This window comes from Hemiscyllium ocellatum, chromosome 6, assembly GCF_020745735.1.
Source record: "Hemiscyllium ocellatum isolate sHemOce1 chromosome 6, sHemOce1.pat.X.cur, whole genome shotgun sequence".
Lineage (NCBI taxonomy): Eukaryota > Metazoa > Chordata > Chondrichthyes > Orectolobiformes > Hemiscylliidae > Hemiscyllium > Hemiscyllium ocellatum.
In genome coordinates this window covers 48,539,178-48,557,756 of record NC_083406.1, presented here as the reverse complement: position 1 = coordinate 48,557,756, position 18,579 = coordinate 48,539,178, and the positions used below count along the sequence as shown (strand labels likewise).

Sequence of the window (18,579 nt, the reverse complement as noted above, 5' to 3'; positions counted from 1 at the left end):
GTTCTATAGATTCAGGATCAGTTCCTGGGGATTAGAGGGTGGCCAATGTTGTCCCACTTTTTAAGAAAGGAGGGAGAGAGAAAACGCAGAATTATAGACCAGTAAGTCTGACCTCAGTGGTGGGAAAAATGCTGGAGTCAATTATAAAGGATGAAATTACGACACATCTGGATAGCAGTAACAGGATAGGTCAGAGTCAGCATGGATTTGTGAAGGGGAAATCGTGCTTGAATAATCTTCTGGTATTTTATGAGGATGTAACTCTGAAGATGGACAAGGGAGATCCAGTGGATGTAGTATACCTAGACTTTCAGAAAGCCTTTGATAAAGTCCCGCATAGGAGGTTAGTGAGCAAAGTTAAGGCACATAGTATTAGGGGCAAAATACTGACATGGATTGAAAATTGGTTGGCTGACAGGAAACAAAGATTAGTGATAAACGGCTCCCTTTCAGAATGGCAGGCGGTGACTAGTGGTGTGTCGCAGGGATCAGTGCTGGGACCGCAGCTTTTTACAAGGTACATTAATGATATAGATGGAGGTATTAAAAGTAATATTAGCAAATTTGCTGATGACACAAAGCTGGGTGGCAGGGTGAAATGTGAGGAGGATGTTAGAAGAATACAGGGTGACCTAAACAGGCTAGGTGAGTGGACGGATGCATGGCAGATGCAGTTAAATGTGGATAAATGTGTGGTTATCCACTTTGACGGCAAGAACAGGAAGGCAGATTACTATCTAAATGGAGTCAAGTTAGGTAAAGGAGCAGTACAACGAGATCAAGGTGTTCTTGTACATCAGTCAATGAAAGCAAGCATGCAGGTACAACAGGCAGTGAAGAAAGGTAATAGCATGCTGGCCTTCATAACAAGAGGAATTGAGTATAGATGCAAAGAGGTCCTTCTACAGCCGTACATGGTCCTGGTAAGACTGCACCTGGAATATTGTGCACAGTTTTGGTCTCCAAGTTTGAGGAAAGACATTATGGCTATTGAGGGAGTGCAGCATAGGTTCATGAGATCAATTCCCGGAATGGCGGGACTATCTCACACTGAAAGATTGGAGCGACTGGGCTTGCATACGCTTGAGTTTAGAAGACTGAGAGGGGATCTGAATGAGATATATAAGATTATTAAAGGATTTGACACTCTGAAGGCAGGAAGCATGTTTCCGCTGATGGGTGAGTCCCGAACCAAAGGACACAGTTTAAAAATAAGGGGTAAGCCACTTAGAAAAGAGTTGAGGAGAAACTTCTTCACCCAGAGAGTGGTGGGTATATGGAATTCTATGCCCCAGAAGGTAGTGGAGGCCAAACCTCTGGATACTTTCAAGAAAGAGTTGGATAGAGCTCTTAAGGATAGTGGAATCAAGGGTTATGGGAATAAGGCAGGAACAGGATACTGATTGAGGATGATCAGCCATAATGAATGGTGTTGCAGGCTCGAAGAGCAGAATGGCCTACTCCTGCACCTATTGTCTATTGAAATCAGGTTCTTAAGTTACTGAGCTCAAGGAACATCATCTCATTTTCTGCTTGGGGGTCCTGCAGCATTGAGTTCAATAACTTTAGAGCCCGATTCCATCCTTCCATGTCATTTATCCAGCCCACACTATTAAGACAGGGTTTGCATTTAGCACAGTTGCCCATTCTCCCAATTTGCTAGGCCCATAATCACATTATATGGGTTGTATTCAGCAGTGCTAACCTACTTTTTTTCTGAAAGCAACAAATGCTGGAGATCACAGTGGGTCAGACAGCACCCATGGAGAGAAAGCAAGCTAACGTATTGAGTCTAGATGACTCTTCATTAGAGCTGAAGTGAAACGTACAGGGGATAACATTTGTGCCATCGTTTGGAGTGGGTGGGGTTGGCATAGTGTGGGGGTAGTGGATGTAGGATGCTGCATCTTTTCTCCATCAGCACCCTCCACCCACTATTCCCACCCATGCCCCAAACTATAGCATAAATACTGTCCCCTCCATATTTCACTTCAGCTCTGATGAAAAATCAGCTTGACTCGAAATGTTAGCTTGCTCTCTCCATGGATGCTAACTGATCTGCTATGATCTCCAGCATTTGTTGTTTTCAGTACAGGTTCCACCATCTGCATTAATTTGCTCCTAACTCATTTTCTCTTTCTTTGGCTCTTGTTATCACTTTATCAGTTTTCTTTTGTCCTGGTCTCCTACTCATAATCTCTCTGTTTACCCACCCCTTTCATATATCTCTCTCTCAGGGTTTCATCTCCACTAGTTCTCTCACCTCTCCCCTTCCTGTCTTCCATTCCCCTCCAATACATCTGCTTCAGCATAAATACCACTAATAGTTGTAATAATGAGTCACCAGACTCAAAACATTAACTCTGCTTTCTTCCTACTAATGCTGCCAGATTTGCTGAGTTTCTCCATTGATTAATGTTAATATTCTTTAACTGATAAACAGGGAAAATGTTTGCCTGGCTTTTGTGGTCTGAGAGTAAAAGGCAAGCCAGATATAACGGAGATGAGGAAGAATTTCACTCAGAATGGTAAATCTTTGGAGTTCTCTACCCCATAGGACTGTGGAAGCACAGTCATTAAGTAAGGTTAAGATAGAGATTGATAGATTTAGAACATAGAACATAGAAGGATACAGCGCAGTACAGGCCCTTCGGCCCTCGATGTTGCGCCGACCGAATCCTACCTAACCTATACTAGCCCAATAACTTCCAAATGCCTATCCAATGCCCGCTTAAATGACCATAAAGAAGGAGAGTTCACCACTGATACGGGCAGGGCATTCCATGAACTCACAACCCGCTGTGTGAAGAATCTACCCCTAACATCTGTCCTATACCTACCACCCCTTAATTTAAAGCTATCAATTTCTACTCAGTAACGACATTGAGGAATATTGGGATATTTCAGGAATATGGCTTTGAGGTGGATGATCAGCCATGGTCTGGAATGAGAAGGTTGACTTGAAGACCTATTTCTACTGCTTTAATTCCTGTGTTCCTCATGGAAATGAGGCGGGTTGAAAGTAAAATATGCGTGTACAAATCTATGAATTTGGGGAATACATGAATAAGAATACTTACAAAGAACACATTGGTTATTTCATTGTATGAATAGATGTACAGAATACAAAATAAAGATATTTATGGTGAACCTGTATAAAACTGTGGTTAAGTCTCAAACACAAAACTATGCCCAGTTCTGGACACTACACTTTAGAAAAATGCAGCAAAGATTTATCAGAATTCGAATAAGAAATAAGGAACTTCGGCTATGTGGAGAGATTGCAGAAGCTGGGATGTTTTCCATTCTGTTAAGGTGACTAAGGAAAATTGAATGCAAGCGTTCAACTTTTCTGAGGAATTTCAATAGAATGAAATATCCACTAGTATTGAGAGGGCAGAGATTAAAATAATTGGCACTGAACCAGGAAGAAACAGAATTGTGTTTACACATTGAATTGTTATAAGCTAGAGTGAATGGCCAGAAAGAAGAGTGAAAGCAGATTCAATATAAACTTTCAAAATGGTACTTGATAAATACACAAGAAAGAAAACTTTGCACTGCAACAGTGAAAGCTCAGTGGCATTTGATGACTCAGTGGAACAGACAACTTTTTCAATCAATAGGTATGAATGGGCGTAATCATTCTCTTCTTTTTGAATGATGATGGTGACGGCGTGTAATGTAACTGATCTAGTAATTCAGAGCCCTACGTTAATACTTATAGAATAAAATTCCACAATTGCACATGGTGGAATTCAAAGTTAATGGACAAAATCTGGATTTGAAAGTTAGTTTCTAGGCCACGATCACTGAGACAGTCATTCATTCTTCTAAAAACCCATTTGGTTCACAGATGGGAAATAAGATCGTTGTCCTGTCACTAAGTCACCCTTTATTTACAAGTGCACACTACACTGGCTGAGGCCAGCCAGAATAGAGTCAGTTCTCAACTGAGGAGAATCTAATTCCCTGATTACATTGCTCAGTCAAGGCTTTCCTGATTAGCCCAGATTAATAACCCCGATCAAGAACCTCTTAGTTAACAAGGTCCACCTGGTTCCAATCATTAAAGGGAGAAAATCTGACACCTTTAGCAGGTCTGATCTACATGTAACTCTAGACACAGTAGTGTGGTCGACTCATAACTGCTTTCTGAAATCGCCTAACAAACCCTTGAGTTCAAGGGCAATTACTGATGGAAAACAGATTCATGCTTTGCTATAGACACCTTTATCCCATGAAGGAAAATAAAGAAAAAAGAATTATTCTATTATCAGAGGCACCCTTTGTGACTACTGTTCAGGGGTGAGAGTGACACAAGTTAAAAACAAAAATTAACTTACTTCAATTTCCTAAAATGGAACCCCTGAACTTCATCAATGTCATCATCATCTTCCAGCACAGTATTATTTGTACCTGCATTAAAATTAGACACAATATTTGTCATACAATTACACAGCAATTTATACCATTTGTACATGTACTGCTAATATTGTCAGATTAGCACAATGAGAATTATTAACAATGTTTTACATTATAAATAATATGTACAAAAATCTTACTCTGCACAACTGCTATTTTTGTAAGAAGATAATTTTATGGGATACAGTCTCAGAGGCAACAACTGCAATCAGACTGAAAATTGTTAAATATTTAAATATACATTATAAGTTATAGAATCCCTACACTGTGGAAGTAGGTCATTCAACCTGAGTCCACACCGGCCCTCCAGATAGTATCCCATCCAGACCGGCACCCCTACCATATCCTTGAAACCCTGCATTTCCCATGATTAATCCACCAATCTTGCACATCACTGGACACAATGGATAATTTAGCATGGCCAATCCACCCAACTCCATATCTTTGGACACTTTTATATGTGCTATATACACAATATAAAGCAGAGGGCTTTTGTCTGATTCAAAGAGTAGAGGCATATAAATCCTTCAGTGCTCATAAGGATGAAGTGGAAGCAGCTTTTAAACATGTGAAAGATTCTGTTCGCCGAGCTGGAAGTTTTTGCTGCAAACGTTTCGTTCCCTGGCTAGGGAACATCATCAGTGCTAGCCAGGGAATGAAACGTTTGCAGCAAAAACTTCCAGCTCGGCGAACAGAACCACAACAACGGACACCCGAGCTACAAATCTTCAACCAGACTTTAAATGTGAAGAAGATTAAATTAGAATTTAATGTTCTTCATTGTGTCGCAGGGCAGCATGGTGGTTCAGTGGTTAGCTCTACTGCCTCACAGTCCCAGGGACCCGGGTTCAATTCCCACCAAGGGCGACTGTCTATGTGGAGTTTGCACATTCTCCCGTGTCTGCATGGGTTTCCTCTGGGTTCTCCAGTTTCCACCCATAAACCAAAGATGTGCAGACCCGTTGAATTGGCCATGCTGAATTACCCATAGTTTTAGGTGAATTAGTCAAGGGTGAATATAGGGTTGGGGAATGGGGTCTGGGTGCGTTACTTTTCAGAAGGTCGGTGTGGACTTGTTGGGCCGAAGGACCTGTTTCCATACTGTAGGGAATCCAATCTAAAAAAAAATTAAGATTTAGACAGTCTGTCAATCTTAATGGCAGGACATCACTGAAGCAAATTAGGAGGAGACAGTGGCATAGAGGCAATGTCATTCAACTAGTGATTCAAGGCAAGGGTATTTTACTTGCAACTCTCTAGTGCTGTGGCACCATACAAGTCCAAAGGAAGACTGAAACATTATGGCCAGAAGCTCTGCAATTTTCAGCGTCTCTTCCCTCAGTACTTTTATGCACCACATCTGGTCCCAATGCCTTTATCAACTGTAAGAATAGGCAGCCTATCTAATAGAATCATAGAGTCATACAGCATGGTAACAGACCCTTTGGTCCAACTCATCCATGCCAACCAGGTTCCCCAAGCAGCTAAACTAGTCCCATTTGCCAACGTTTGACCCATATGCCTCTAAGCTTTAATATAGTCACAGAGATGTACAGCATAGAAACAGACCCATCAGTCCAACTCGTCCATGTCAACCAGATATCCTAACCTAATCTAGCCCCAATTGCCAGCACTTGGCCCACATCCCTCTAAACCCTTCCTATTCATATGCCCATCCAGATGCCTTTTAAATGTTGTAATTGTACCAGCTTCCACCACTTCCTCTGGCACTCATTCCATACACAACACCTTCTGCGTGAAAAAGTTTCCCCTTAGGTCTCTTTTATCTTTCCCCCTCACCCTAAACCTACGCCCTTTAGTTCTGGACTCCCCCAACCCAGGGAAAAGACTTTGTCTATTTATCCTATCCATACACCTCAAGATATAATAAACGTCTATAAGGTCACCCCTCAGCCTCTGACATTCCAGGGAAAACATCCCCAGCCTGTTCAGCCTCTTCCTATAGCTCAAATCCTCCAACCCTGGCAATGCCCTTGTAAATCTTTTCTGAACCCTTTCAAGTTTCACAACATCTATCCAATAGGAAGGAGACTAGAACTGCATGCAATATTCCAAAAGTGGCCTAACCAATGTCCTGCACAGCTACAATATGACCTACCAACTCCTATACTCAATGCTCTGACCAATAAAGGAAAGCATACCAAGTGCCTCCTCCACTATCCTATCTACCTGTGACTCTATTTCAAAGGAGGTCTTAACCAGTACTCCAAGGTCTCTTTGTTCAGCAACACTCCCTAGGACTTTATCATTAAGTGTATAAGTCTTGCTCTGATTTGCTTTTCCAAAATGCAGCACCTCGCATTTATCTAAATTAAATCTGCCACTCCTCAGTCCATTCGCGCATCTGATCAAGATCCCATTGTACTCTGAGGTAACCTTCCTCACTCTCCACTACACCTCCAATTTTGATGTCATCTGCAAACCTACTAACTATACCTCCTATCTTCACATCCAAATCATTTATATTGTGGGCGGCACAGTGGCTAGCACTGCTGCCTCACAGTGCAGGGACGTGGGTTCATTTCCTGCCTTGGGTAACTGTCTGTGTGGAGTTTGCACATTCTCTCAATGACTGCGTGGGTTTCCTCCGGGTTCTCTGGTTTCCTCCCACAGTCCAAATATGTTCAGGCTAGTGAATTGGCCATGCTAAATTGCCCGTATTGTTAGGTGCATTAGTCAGGGGAAAATGTAAGGGAATGGGTCTGGGTGGGTTGCTCTTTGGAGGTTTGGTGTGGACTTGTTGGGCCGAAGGGCCTGTTTCCACACTGTAGGGAATCTAATCTAATCTAATATAAATTACAAAATTTAGTGGACCCAGCACCGACCCTTGTGGCATACCATTCGTCGCAGGTCTCCAGTGTGATAAGCAACCCTCCACCACCACCACCCTCTGTCTTCTACCGTTGGGCCAGTTCTGTATCCAAGTAGCTAATTCTCCCTGTATTACATGACATCTAACCTTGATAACCAGTCAAACGCCTTACTGAAGTCCATATAGATCATGTCCACTGCTCTGTCCTCATCAATCCTCTTTGTTACTTCTTCAAAAAAACTCAATCAGGTTTGTGAGACATGAATTGTCATGCACAAAGCCATGCTGACTATCCCTAATCAGTTCTTGCTTTTCCAAATACATGTAAATCCTGTCCCTCAGGATTCCCTCCAAAACTTGCCCACCACCAATGTTAAGCTCACTGGTCCATAGTTCCCTGGGTTTTCCTTAACACATTTCTTAAATACTGACATCATGTTAGCCAATCTCCAGTCTTCCGGCACCTTACCTGTGACTATCAATGATACAAATTTCTCAGCAATCGCTTCTCTAGCTTCCTAAGAGTTCTCATGTACACCTGATCAGGTCCTGAGGATTTATCCACTTTTATGCATTTCATGACAACCATCACCTTCTCCTTCGTAATATGGACATTTTTCAAGATTATACTATTTATTTCCCTACATTCCATGTTGTTCTCCACAGTAAACATTGATGCATAATATTAGTTTAATATCTCCCCCATCTCCTGAGGCTCCACACATAGGCTGCCTTACTGATCTTTGAGAGGCCCTATTTTTTCCCTTTTGACCTGAATGTATGTATAAAAACCCTTTGGATTCTCCTTAGCCCTATTTACCAAAGCTATCTCATGTATCCTTTTTGCCTTCTTGATTTCCCTCAAGTATATCCCTACTGCCTTTATACTCTTCTAAGGATTCACTTGATCACTCCTGTCTGTAACTGACACATACTTCTTTTTCTTAACCGAAACCTCAATTTCTCTAGTCATCCAGCATTCCCCACACCCACCAGCCTTTCCTTTCACCCTAACTACAATAAACTGTCTTTATACACTTGTTAGCTTATTTTTGAAGGTTTCCCATTTTCCAGTCGTCCCTTTACCTGCGAACATCTGCCCCCAATCAACTTTTAGAACTGGTCTATCCCTTTCCATCACTATTTTAAAACTAACAGAATTATGTTCACTGCTCCAAAGTTCTTCCCCACTGACACTCAATCCTACCTTGTTTTCTGTTTTGTTCCTGCCTGTCCTGACTGTTTGACTCACTCCCTTTCCCAACATTACCAGTCTCAAATTGAAATCTTTTCTCAGACTGATCTCTTTTATTACTATTTCCTTGGGTCCCACTCCTCCTCCTCACTAGTTTAAATCCTCCTGAGCAGCACTAGCAAATCTCCCTGCCAGTATATTCGTCCCCTTCCAATTCCGGTGCAATCCGTCCTTCTTGTACAGGTCACTTTTACCCCAGAAGAGATTCCAATGATCCAAAAATGTGAACAATTTGCCCATTCAGCAGCTCCTCAGCCATGCATTCAACTAATCTATCCTCCTATTTCTACCCTTACTAACTCGTAGCACTGGGAGTAATCCAGATATCACTACCTTAGAGACCTCCTTTTTAAATTCCTGCCTAACTTCCTATATTCTCCCTTCAGAATCTCATCCTTTTCCCTTCCAATGTCATTAGTTCCAATATGTACAATGACCTTCTCCTGCTCCTTCTCCTCTTTGAGAACATTCTGCGCCCTCTCTCGAAATATCGTTGATCCTGGCACCAGTAGAGCCTGTCTTGATACCAAACACTTGGCCGTTCATGCTACATTCCCCTGAGAGTCCATCACCTCCTGCTACCTTTTCCAAAACACCATACTTGTTTAAAATGGGTATAGTCACAGAAGGCTCCTGCACTACCTGCCTACCCCTCCTATCACTCCTGGAGTTAACCCATCTACCTAACTGCAACCATCACACCCCCCAGCTTTTGTACATTCCTCATTGCTTCTAATTGCCGCTCCAACTGATCTATGCGATCTGATAGGATTCGCAACCAAAGACATTTCCTGTAGACATAATCATCAATAACATGGAAACTTTCTCTCAGCTCCCACATCCGACAGGATGAGCATATCACTCTAGTAAATGCCATCTTTGCTCCTTCACAATCTACAGACCCAGAAAATAACATTGTCTTTTCACTCTTAAAAGAAAGCTTCAGGCTAACTTAGCACTTATGGTTTATATTTTTAAAAGTTAATCAAGAGACAAATTTTAATAAAACAAATAACCAATAAAGAGCCCATTCTATTCACTTACAGCAAGGTTACATGTTAAAAACTATGCACCTATCTGGTCCTGTGCTGTGACCTCTCCCCTACAGGTTCTCCAAAATCAGCTATAAATTTCGCTGTTTGTTAATTTTTCCTAGACACATTCCAATGTCCAGAGATACATGAACTCAAATAGCAAAGGCAGTAACTGTTCAGATTCACTGCTATGTCAGTTAGCATCATAGGTTCTTTTTTTCTTTCTCTCTCATTAACCGTGTGCTCACGGCCTTTTGCCTGTCTTTCTCTCTTTTAAAAGTGCTGTTGTTTTGATTATTTTCCCCCAAAGTCCCAAAACGATGCAACAACATATAAAACAGTAATTGTTGCTCCTGGAATTTGAGGAAATCATCTCTAATACCTAAAATACCTCAAAAAAGAAGCAACTCTTAACAGGCACAATTTTTTTCCCATCCTCCATTTTGGATTATCCAGATTCCTCTTCTTAATCAACTTTAAAATACTTTTAATAGTTATATGAATCCTTCTACTACAGCTTCTAACATAATCTATCTTAGCAAAGTCACTTATTTTATAAATGGAATTCCTATTTATTTTAGTAGTCCATCTCTGTATATACATTTTCTTTGCTTCTCTTATATTGCCCCTCCTCATGCACCTTAGACTGTAATTTTCCCTTATTTTAATTAATTCAGAGGATAAAGACTTTGCTGACTGGCCCATACTTATTGACTTAAGAATGTAAGCTGCCTTCCTGAACTACTGTAGTCCATTTTGCATTTGATGGTGAATTATTTGGAGGTGAACTTGCAGGCGGTAATGTTGTCATGTATTTTCTGCCCTTATCCTCGGGGGTGCCATCCTGATTTGTAAATGTATCTATATTTCTTCAGTGCTGCTGAGTCAAAATCTTGGAACTTCTTTCTTAATGACACTGTGGGGGTCCACCATCAAATAGACTGCAGTGGTTCAAGAAGGCAGCAGACTACAACCTTCTCAAGGGAAATTAGGGATGGGCAATAAATGCTGACATAGCCAATGATGCCCAAAATCTGTGAATAAATAAAAAAGACACATCTTTTCTTTTTTTTTAACATTACCTCCTATTTCTTTTGTCATCCAGAGAGCTCTGGATTTGTTTGCCCAACCTTTACATTTCAAGGGAATATATATTGACGGTGCTCAAATTCTCTCTTCTTTCAAAGTCGCCCATTGTTCAGCTATTTATTTCACTGTTAAACTCTTACTGTAATATGTTTGGTCCAGATTTGTTTTAAGTTGGTTTTCCATCAACTTATTGTGCTTGTTCTGATTGTTCAATGTTATTTTTCTTATTGGCTGAAACATAATGATACACTGATCTTTGACCCCTTGTTATTTCCCTACTCTCATTTAATCTAGTTGGGCCATCTCATTCCCACAGACCAGCTCAGATTTGTTCCTCAACATCCTTCCCACTAGTTAGTGATCAATACACAACAGCAAGCAATACAACTGCATCCTTTTTGTTCCTTAGCACCAGGACAATTGTCACTATCCTTGAGCTCCTTAGTATATCCTCTTTCTCCAGCATTGCAATGTTCACCTTAACCAATACCACCATCTTGTTCGCTTACCTGCCTTTCCTATCTTTACTGAACACCTTGCATCCAGAAATATTTAATACCCGGTATGCCCTTTCTTGAACCAGGTCTTTATCTGAGCTACAATATCATACATTTTACTTTGACCACACCATTAAATTATTGTTCCCTTATCTTGTTCTATCTTTCACTCCACGGATTTTGGGCAGCTGACATTCCTCCCTGATGTTATTCCCAAGTTCCCTTACTCCTGCCAAATTATTTTAAAACTCTCCCATAACATTAGCAAAATGTCCCACACAGAGGTCTCGGAGCAAAGCATCTTAAATTTTTTAACTTTAAAACAGTAGAGAATTTATCTGTCTTGGTATTAGCATTTTCCCCAAATTCCATTCCCTCATTTGCACTTACATTACCGATTTCCAGTCCTTCATTCATTAATTCATTATTAATTTCCCTGGAATGTCTGGTATGTCATCATCAACTCTGCCAACAAAATTATTCAACAAGTCTGCTACTTCCTTATCTTTGTTTGCATTGACTCACACCTATTTTAAAAGGATCCTCATACCTTTGACTACCCTTTGGCTATAAAATTCTAACCCATAATGCCAGTAGTTTCAATGCTATGAATAGCACTTTGGGAACAAAATAACTTCTGTGCTGCCTCTGACCATTTCTGCTTAGCCACCAGTTGTTTTGATGATCTTGTTAGTGCGGACATTCATACAAGCATAGGAATTAGAGGCAAGATGTAGAACACTCAGCTCCTCCAACCTGCTTTCCTATAACTTTCCTACATACCAGAAATTTTCAGATTGTCAGACCAGCATCACATCCACCAATTTAGACCTGGCTGTTCTAGTTTACCTTCTTTCTTAAACACTTCAACTGATCAGTTATTTGCCAGGAATCACAGCAAAATACTGCAGATGCCAGAAATATGAAATCTCTTCTGAATAAGAATCAATGGATTGGAAATGATAACTATGTGTCTCTCTCTCCGTAGATGCTGCCAGACCTGCTGATTTTCTCCAGTACCTTTTGTTTTGAATCATTATAAAGTGCCTCATCACAAGCAGTCCAATTAAAAGGAATCAATAATAACTTACAGTTTCATTGCAATTACTTTCTACATTGCTCTGTTCAAGTTTGTGCAAAGACTGGAAAAGAAACTCCTGCTTTATACATCTAAAAATGGAGGGCCCCTTCTTCTTAACTGTGCTTCTTAGTTCTAGATTCCCTTACAAGGCAAAACACCCTTTCAGTTATCATCCTGTCAAATCCCCTCAGAATATTATATATTTCAATAAGATCACCTCTCCTTCTACTCAACTCCAATGAGCATAGGTCCAAGCTCCTCAACATTTCCTCATAAGGCAAACTTTTCTTCCAATGAATCACCTGACAACACTGCTCTAGATTATCATAAAGTTAATTTTCTAGGATAAGTCAGAGATTGAGATGGTAACTGCCAAAACTGTCATTGATTATAACTACACATAAGTAAAAAATATTTCATCCTGATCCATGATCAGCATATACCCTCAATTATAGATTGAATAAAAACCACAGTCAATAAAGAATATGAGAAGTAATGAGAAGGAAAGAGCGGATGACGGAATAAAGATTAAGACAGATATTCGATTCAGGTTTCTCTGAAATACAAACAATGCAACTGTGTCCTTCTTGAAATCAGAAACATCCTTCCTTAAATGGCATGTGGTGCTCCAAAGGGAGCCTCACCAACACTGTACATTTACGACAACACCTTTGTTGTGACTTCACGGTAAACTTTCCTGATTCACGTTCAAGAACAATACGTCATAATTCATCATGTTTCTTTCTATATAATTTTCTGCATCTAGCTGCTGTTTTGTTCTTTGCTTTGTTTTATAACTCTTTCCAAATATCTTATTCTTTATACTGTCATACGTCTTTTCTCTAGTTTTCACTCATCTCCTTAGTTGTCCATGACCGTTATTCAAAATAATCTTGTCCCTTGGAGGAGTTTATGTTGATCATGGATGAAAATAAAATCATTCTTATTTGTCTATAGTGTGCCATGCATTACAGTAATGACTAATTTAAGGTACTGTACCTTAGTGTACTCAATAATGCGCATCTCAACCAGGGATAAATGGACTTTATTGAATTTAAACGAAAACTTTATTTCCTTCCCGCAGCACAGTTTTACACAAATGTTCATCTGTTCAGCCCTGTGCATGTCACTTAAGTTACAAATTACCACTTGAGATTATACCCTAAAAAGGTTTTGAGTCAGGGACTCTGAATGATTCACTTTTGACAAGAAAGAATATTAAAGGATACTAGGAAAGAGCAAGAAAACAGCAATAATTCATATCAAAATACTGCCAATGGGACATGTATGATGGATTGAGTGTGGTTCAGTGCTGCAAATCTAATTCTTCAATGTAAGTGTGAATCTATTATTTTGTAATGCCTGAACTATGTTTTGAGGTCGGGGAGGTTAGACCAGAGATGGCAGGACTAACAGAAAACTAACACTGCCGTCCCACAATTCATAACCAAATTAATAAGACCATAAGACATAGAAATTAGGCCATTCAGCCCATCGAGTCTGCTTTGCCATTCAATCATTGTTGATACATTTCTCAACATCATTCTCCTGCTTTCTCCCCATAACCCTTGATCCCCTTTACCATCAAGAAACCTTTACCAACTATCTCTGTCTTAAATATATTCAATGTCCTGGGGGGGTCCAAGATGGCAACGATCTAAGAAGATCACACTGCCGAGCTCCAGCATAAGCGGGATGAACCTTCAACCCACCCAACCCAGACCATCGTAATATCTTGGGATTCCAGAAAGATCGTGGAGTCCCAAGAAACTTCTAAAAATGTACATCTCAGTTTCCAGCTAGCCAGAGATGCCGAAAAAGGGAGGAGCATCCAAGGCCGGTCCTGCAGCACAGCTTGCAAAATCTCACGAGATGTTGGGGAACCACATAGAAGAGAAGCTAGCTTCAATCTCTCTCATGTTGCAGAAGAATGAGCAGCAGCTGGGAGACCTGGAAAAGAGAATGGATAAGGTAGAGCACAGGGTCACAGTGGTGGAAGCTGATACCCGGTCATCCAAGGATAGGATCCAAGCCCTGGAGACGCAGGTCTGTAATTTGCATGACCAAGTCGATGATCTTGAGAACAGGGGCAGGACAAAAAAAATTTGAATCATCTGTCTGCCTGAGGATAAGGAAGGTGAGCGGCCTGCGGAATTTGTTGAGGATTGGCTGTTGAAATTCCTTGACTTGGAGGCTGGCATGAGAGGATTGAAGATAGAGAGGGCTCATCGGGTCACAGCGCGGAGTTCGGCTCTGGGTCAACGTCCTTGTCCTCTCCTGGTGAGGTTCCATCATTACTGGGATAAGAAGAGTCATAAAGGCTTCCAGAGTCCAGGGGAAGGATCCGAAGGCTCTAATTTACGAGGGCTCCAAAGTCATGTTTTTTCAGGACTTCTCAACAGCGGTGATCCAGAAACGAAAATCTTACAACAGTGTGAAGAGATGACTGAGGGAGCTTGGGATTCAGTACTCCCTGTGGTATCCGGCGGTGCTTCGGTTCTCATTAGATGGATCCATACATCTCTTTGACACGTTAGAGAAGGCAAGAGACTTTGTAAACAAATTAACGTAATTTGAACAATTTTTGTATGTATAAATAATGTTGTTTGGGTATATCTTTATCATTTTGTAAAAGAAACTAAGGAAGTCAGGTTGGAGCCGTATTTTTCGATTTTTTTTTCTATTGATAATAATTTGATTTAAACTATGTTTTGCGGCGATTAAGATGTACATTTTCAATTTCTAAGTTAGAATATACCAAAGGATGGTTGGGGAATGAATTCCTTTTTTGTTTTAAAATTTTTTTTATTCATATTGGTATTCTATAGTGTGTTTACTCTTTTTCTGCTTGTGTTTGCGGTGCGGCCCTAGCTGGGAGAAATGAAGGTGGCTGGGATGGTTAGTTTGGGATGAGTAGTTGCCCCCTCTGGGCAGGGGGTGAGTTTCCTACTCAGCGCTGTTCGCACTTTACACGTTGGTTTGTTTTTTGGTTTTCATTGTTTATATTTTTAATTGTTTTGTAGGTTTATTAAATGTAGTGGTTTTAGTTTATATAGTTTTTATATTTAGTCGATCATGTGACACTAAGGCTCAATGATTTGTGGTTCGGGTTCCTCCTGTCTGGAATTCAAAAGTCATTGCAGAAGGTTATGGCTAATGACTTAATTAAATGATGTACCTGGAATATCACGGGAAGTCACTCACCAACTAAGAGGAAGAAGGTACTCTTGAGTCTGAGAAAGGAGAAGGTGAATATTGCTTTTTATAGGAGACAGACTTGGACGATAAAGAGCATCTGAAATTACAGCAGAATGGCTTTGACCATGTTTATTTTTCATCATTTCATACCAGAAGTAGGGGAGTGTCTATATTGGTTAGGAAAAATGTCCCATTTAAGTTGTTAGAGTCACGGGAGGTTTGTTATTCTTAAAGCCTTGATAAATGGAGAAGAATGTGGTGTTTAAAATGTTTATTGCCCTCCAGCTCATCCTCTTAAATTTTTGGTGGATGCTTTTTCTAAACTGTTAAGTCTCGAGTCCCGACACATCATTATAGGGGGAGATTTAACTGTCTCAATAGCCTCCACAACCTTCTGTGGCAGTGAACTGCATAGATTCACCATTCTCTGGCTGAAGAAGTTTCTCTTTATCTCCATTCTAAAAGGTCTTCCCTTTACTCTAAGGCTGTGCCCTCGGCTTCCAGTCACTCCTACGAGTGGAAACATCTTCCACATATCTACTCTGTCCAGGCTATTCAGTATTCTGCAAGTTTCAATTGGATCCTCCTCATCCTTCTAAACTCCATCAAGTATAGACATAGAGTCCTCAAATATTCCTCATATGTTAAGCTGTTCATTCTTGAGACCATTCTCATGAACCTCCTCTGAACACTCTCTAGGGTCAGTACATCCTTCCTGAGATATGGCGCCTACAACTGGGCACAATACTCCAAATGTAGCCAGAGCCTTTTAAAGCTCCACACAGACATCACCTGAGGCTGGGATCAATCCTGGGTCCCTGGCGCTGTGAAGTAACAGTGCTAATCACTGAACCACCATGCCTCCTGCTTCTATTACTATGAAATACTATGAACCTATGAAACTCCTGCCACTGCTATTCCACTCTCTTTCTTGCTAGGCTCCTCTCCCAGCCAAATTTACCCAGCTCCTCCCGCATGCCTCTGTAGTTGCTTTTTTCATCTGAAATGCCATTACCTCTGATTCTATCTCCTCACTCTCAAATTGCAGAGTAGATTCAATCATATTATGATCACTGCTTCCTAATGGTTCCTTCACCTTAAGCTCCCTTATCAAGTCTGCCTCATTACACAATACCAAATCCAGTACAGTCTGTTCCCCCGTGGGATCCCCCGTGCTCCAAAGATCAGCTACTGACCTGATTTTTCCCAGTCCACCTGTATATTGAAATCCCCCATGATCACTGAAACTTCGTCTTTCCTACACATCTTTTCTATCTCCTGGTGTATCTTGCATACTACACCCTGACTACTGTTTGGAGGCCTACACATAATTCCCAACTATGTTTTTTTTTGTAGCTTTGCCGTTCCTCAATTCTACCCACACAGATTCCACACCATCTGACCCTACCTCGTTTCTTACTATTAATTTAATTCCATTTCTCACAAATAGGGCAACACAACCCCCCTGCCCAACTGCCTATCTTTTCAATAGGATATATATCTTTGAATATTCAACTCATAATCCTGATTCCCTTACGTCAATGTCTCTGTAATAACTACCATGTCATGCCTGCCAAATTTGATCTGCATCACAAGCTCATTTACTTCATTCCTTATACTGCGTGCATTCAGATATAACACTTTCAGTTCTATATGATCCATCCCTCTTCTCACTGTCATTCATTTGTCCAGTGTACTTAATGTTTGATTTCTATCTCTTTGCAGATACTCTGTCCTATTTGAGTCTGTGCTGGAGATTTTAATAACCTTTCCTGAGTTCTGCACACTTACCTTTTTTTTATTTGGGTTTTTCTCATTTCCCCTATAACTAAACCGGAGTACAGAAATGGTATTCAATTGTCACTTGTGGCATCATTCAGGTGAAATGGAATACAAAACCTTTTATGTTCAGTCTTTAAGAAAGAATATCACCTTTTGAGGAAAAGCAAAATAATCCTTCCAGTGTTACAGTCTACATAACTTCCTCAAAATATGACCAAAATCATGAATTAACTGAACATAAGATGAAAGTTGAAGAATGACTGCTGTATTTAGCAGCAAAACAAGCAGTGAAATTTAAAACTTTAACTTTGAGAAAATGGTCCTATAAGAATTATATATGAAATTTAACTTGTCTTATTTTCTACAGAAGTGATAATTATGTTTTTTAAATTGGAATGCTATTGCATTCAATGCACTACTATCATCAGTGATTTGCACTCTGATTTCCTCGCCACAGATACTGCTAGACCTGCTGTGGTTTTTCAGCAATTTCTGTTTTTGTATCTAATTTACAGCATCTGCAGTTCTTCAGTTTTTATTGTGGAGGTAACAGGCACATATTTTGGAATAAAAACACAGTGCCTGATCTGAAACTTCCCAAGATATGCTGAGATCACTGCATAAAAATATCACAGCAAGAACAATGCTACAGAAAAAGGTCTAATTGAAACAACTTCAATTAATTAAGTTTGACTGTATTTTACATATACAGCTAAAACTAAATCTCATACCTTCAAAATGAGTGTCATCTACTGCTTTGTATTCTGTACTTTTAATAGCAAGTTCAACACCATATCCTGAAAGATGGACTTTCTTCAAACTGGTTTTCTGTTAAAGATATAGTTATCAGTTATTAAGCTATGCCAAACATGTAACAACATTAATTCTCAATAGTACATACTATATTTGAACTTTGCTATTCATGACAGAATGAAATGCTGCAAAGTTAAATATTTCTGCTCTTAAAAATGTGAAGTATAAAAGATCTTCAATCAACAGTTGAGCCAAATGATTTGTTTCTATGCGGTACATTGTTTGTAATTCTATGAAGTAAATCAAGCTTTCTCTAAAGTGATTAAAGTAATACTTTATAATACAGTAAAGTGCTGGAGGAACTCAGAAGTTTTGGCAGCATCAACGGAGAGAGAAAAACAGGGTTCATGTTTTGACTGCAATATGACTTCTTTGGAACAAAGTTCTCTTCTCCACGAGAGGAAGAAATATTATCAAGGCAAACAGAGGCAATAGAATTAGTTTCATTTTCTGAATTATGAAAAGAGAAAAATAAAACATCAATCAGAATTACCAATCTGATTATAGATTACTTTTCCAGCATCATCTTGAATTAATGTCACAATTATATTTGGGATTGATGGGCCGAACAG

General features: G+C 40.0%; 1 protein-coding gene across 2 annotated transcripts in view; it reads right to left on the bottom strand.

Moving 5' to 3' along the window:
• Positions 1 to 18,579, bottom strand: part of uggt2 (UDP-glucose glycoprotein glucosyltransferase 2) — a 372,492-nt gene that overhangs the window by 288,971 nt on the left and 64,942 nt on the right. For both annotated transcript variants that reach the window (XM_060826541.1, XM_060826542.1), the window contains exons 7-8: positions 17,926 to 18,022; positions 4,347 to 4,419 (exon numbers count right to left, since the gene is read on the bottom strand). In XM_060826541.1, the coding sequence (XP_060682524.1) occupies positions 4,347 to 4,419; positions 17,926 to 18,022 (170 nt within the window). The remainder of the gene's footprint in view (positions 1 to 4,346; positions 4,420 to 17,925; positions 18,023 to 18,579) is intronic.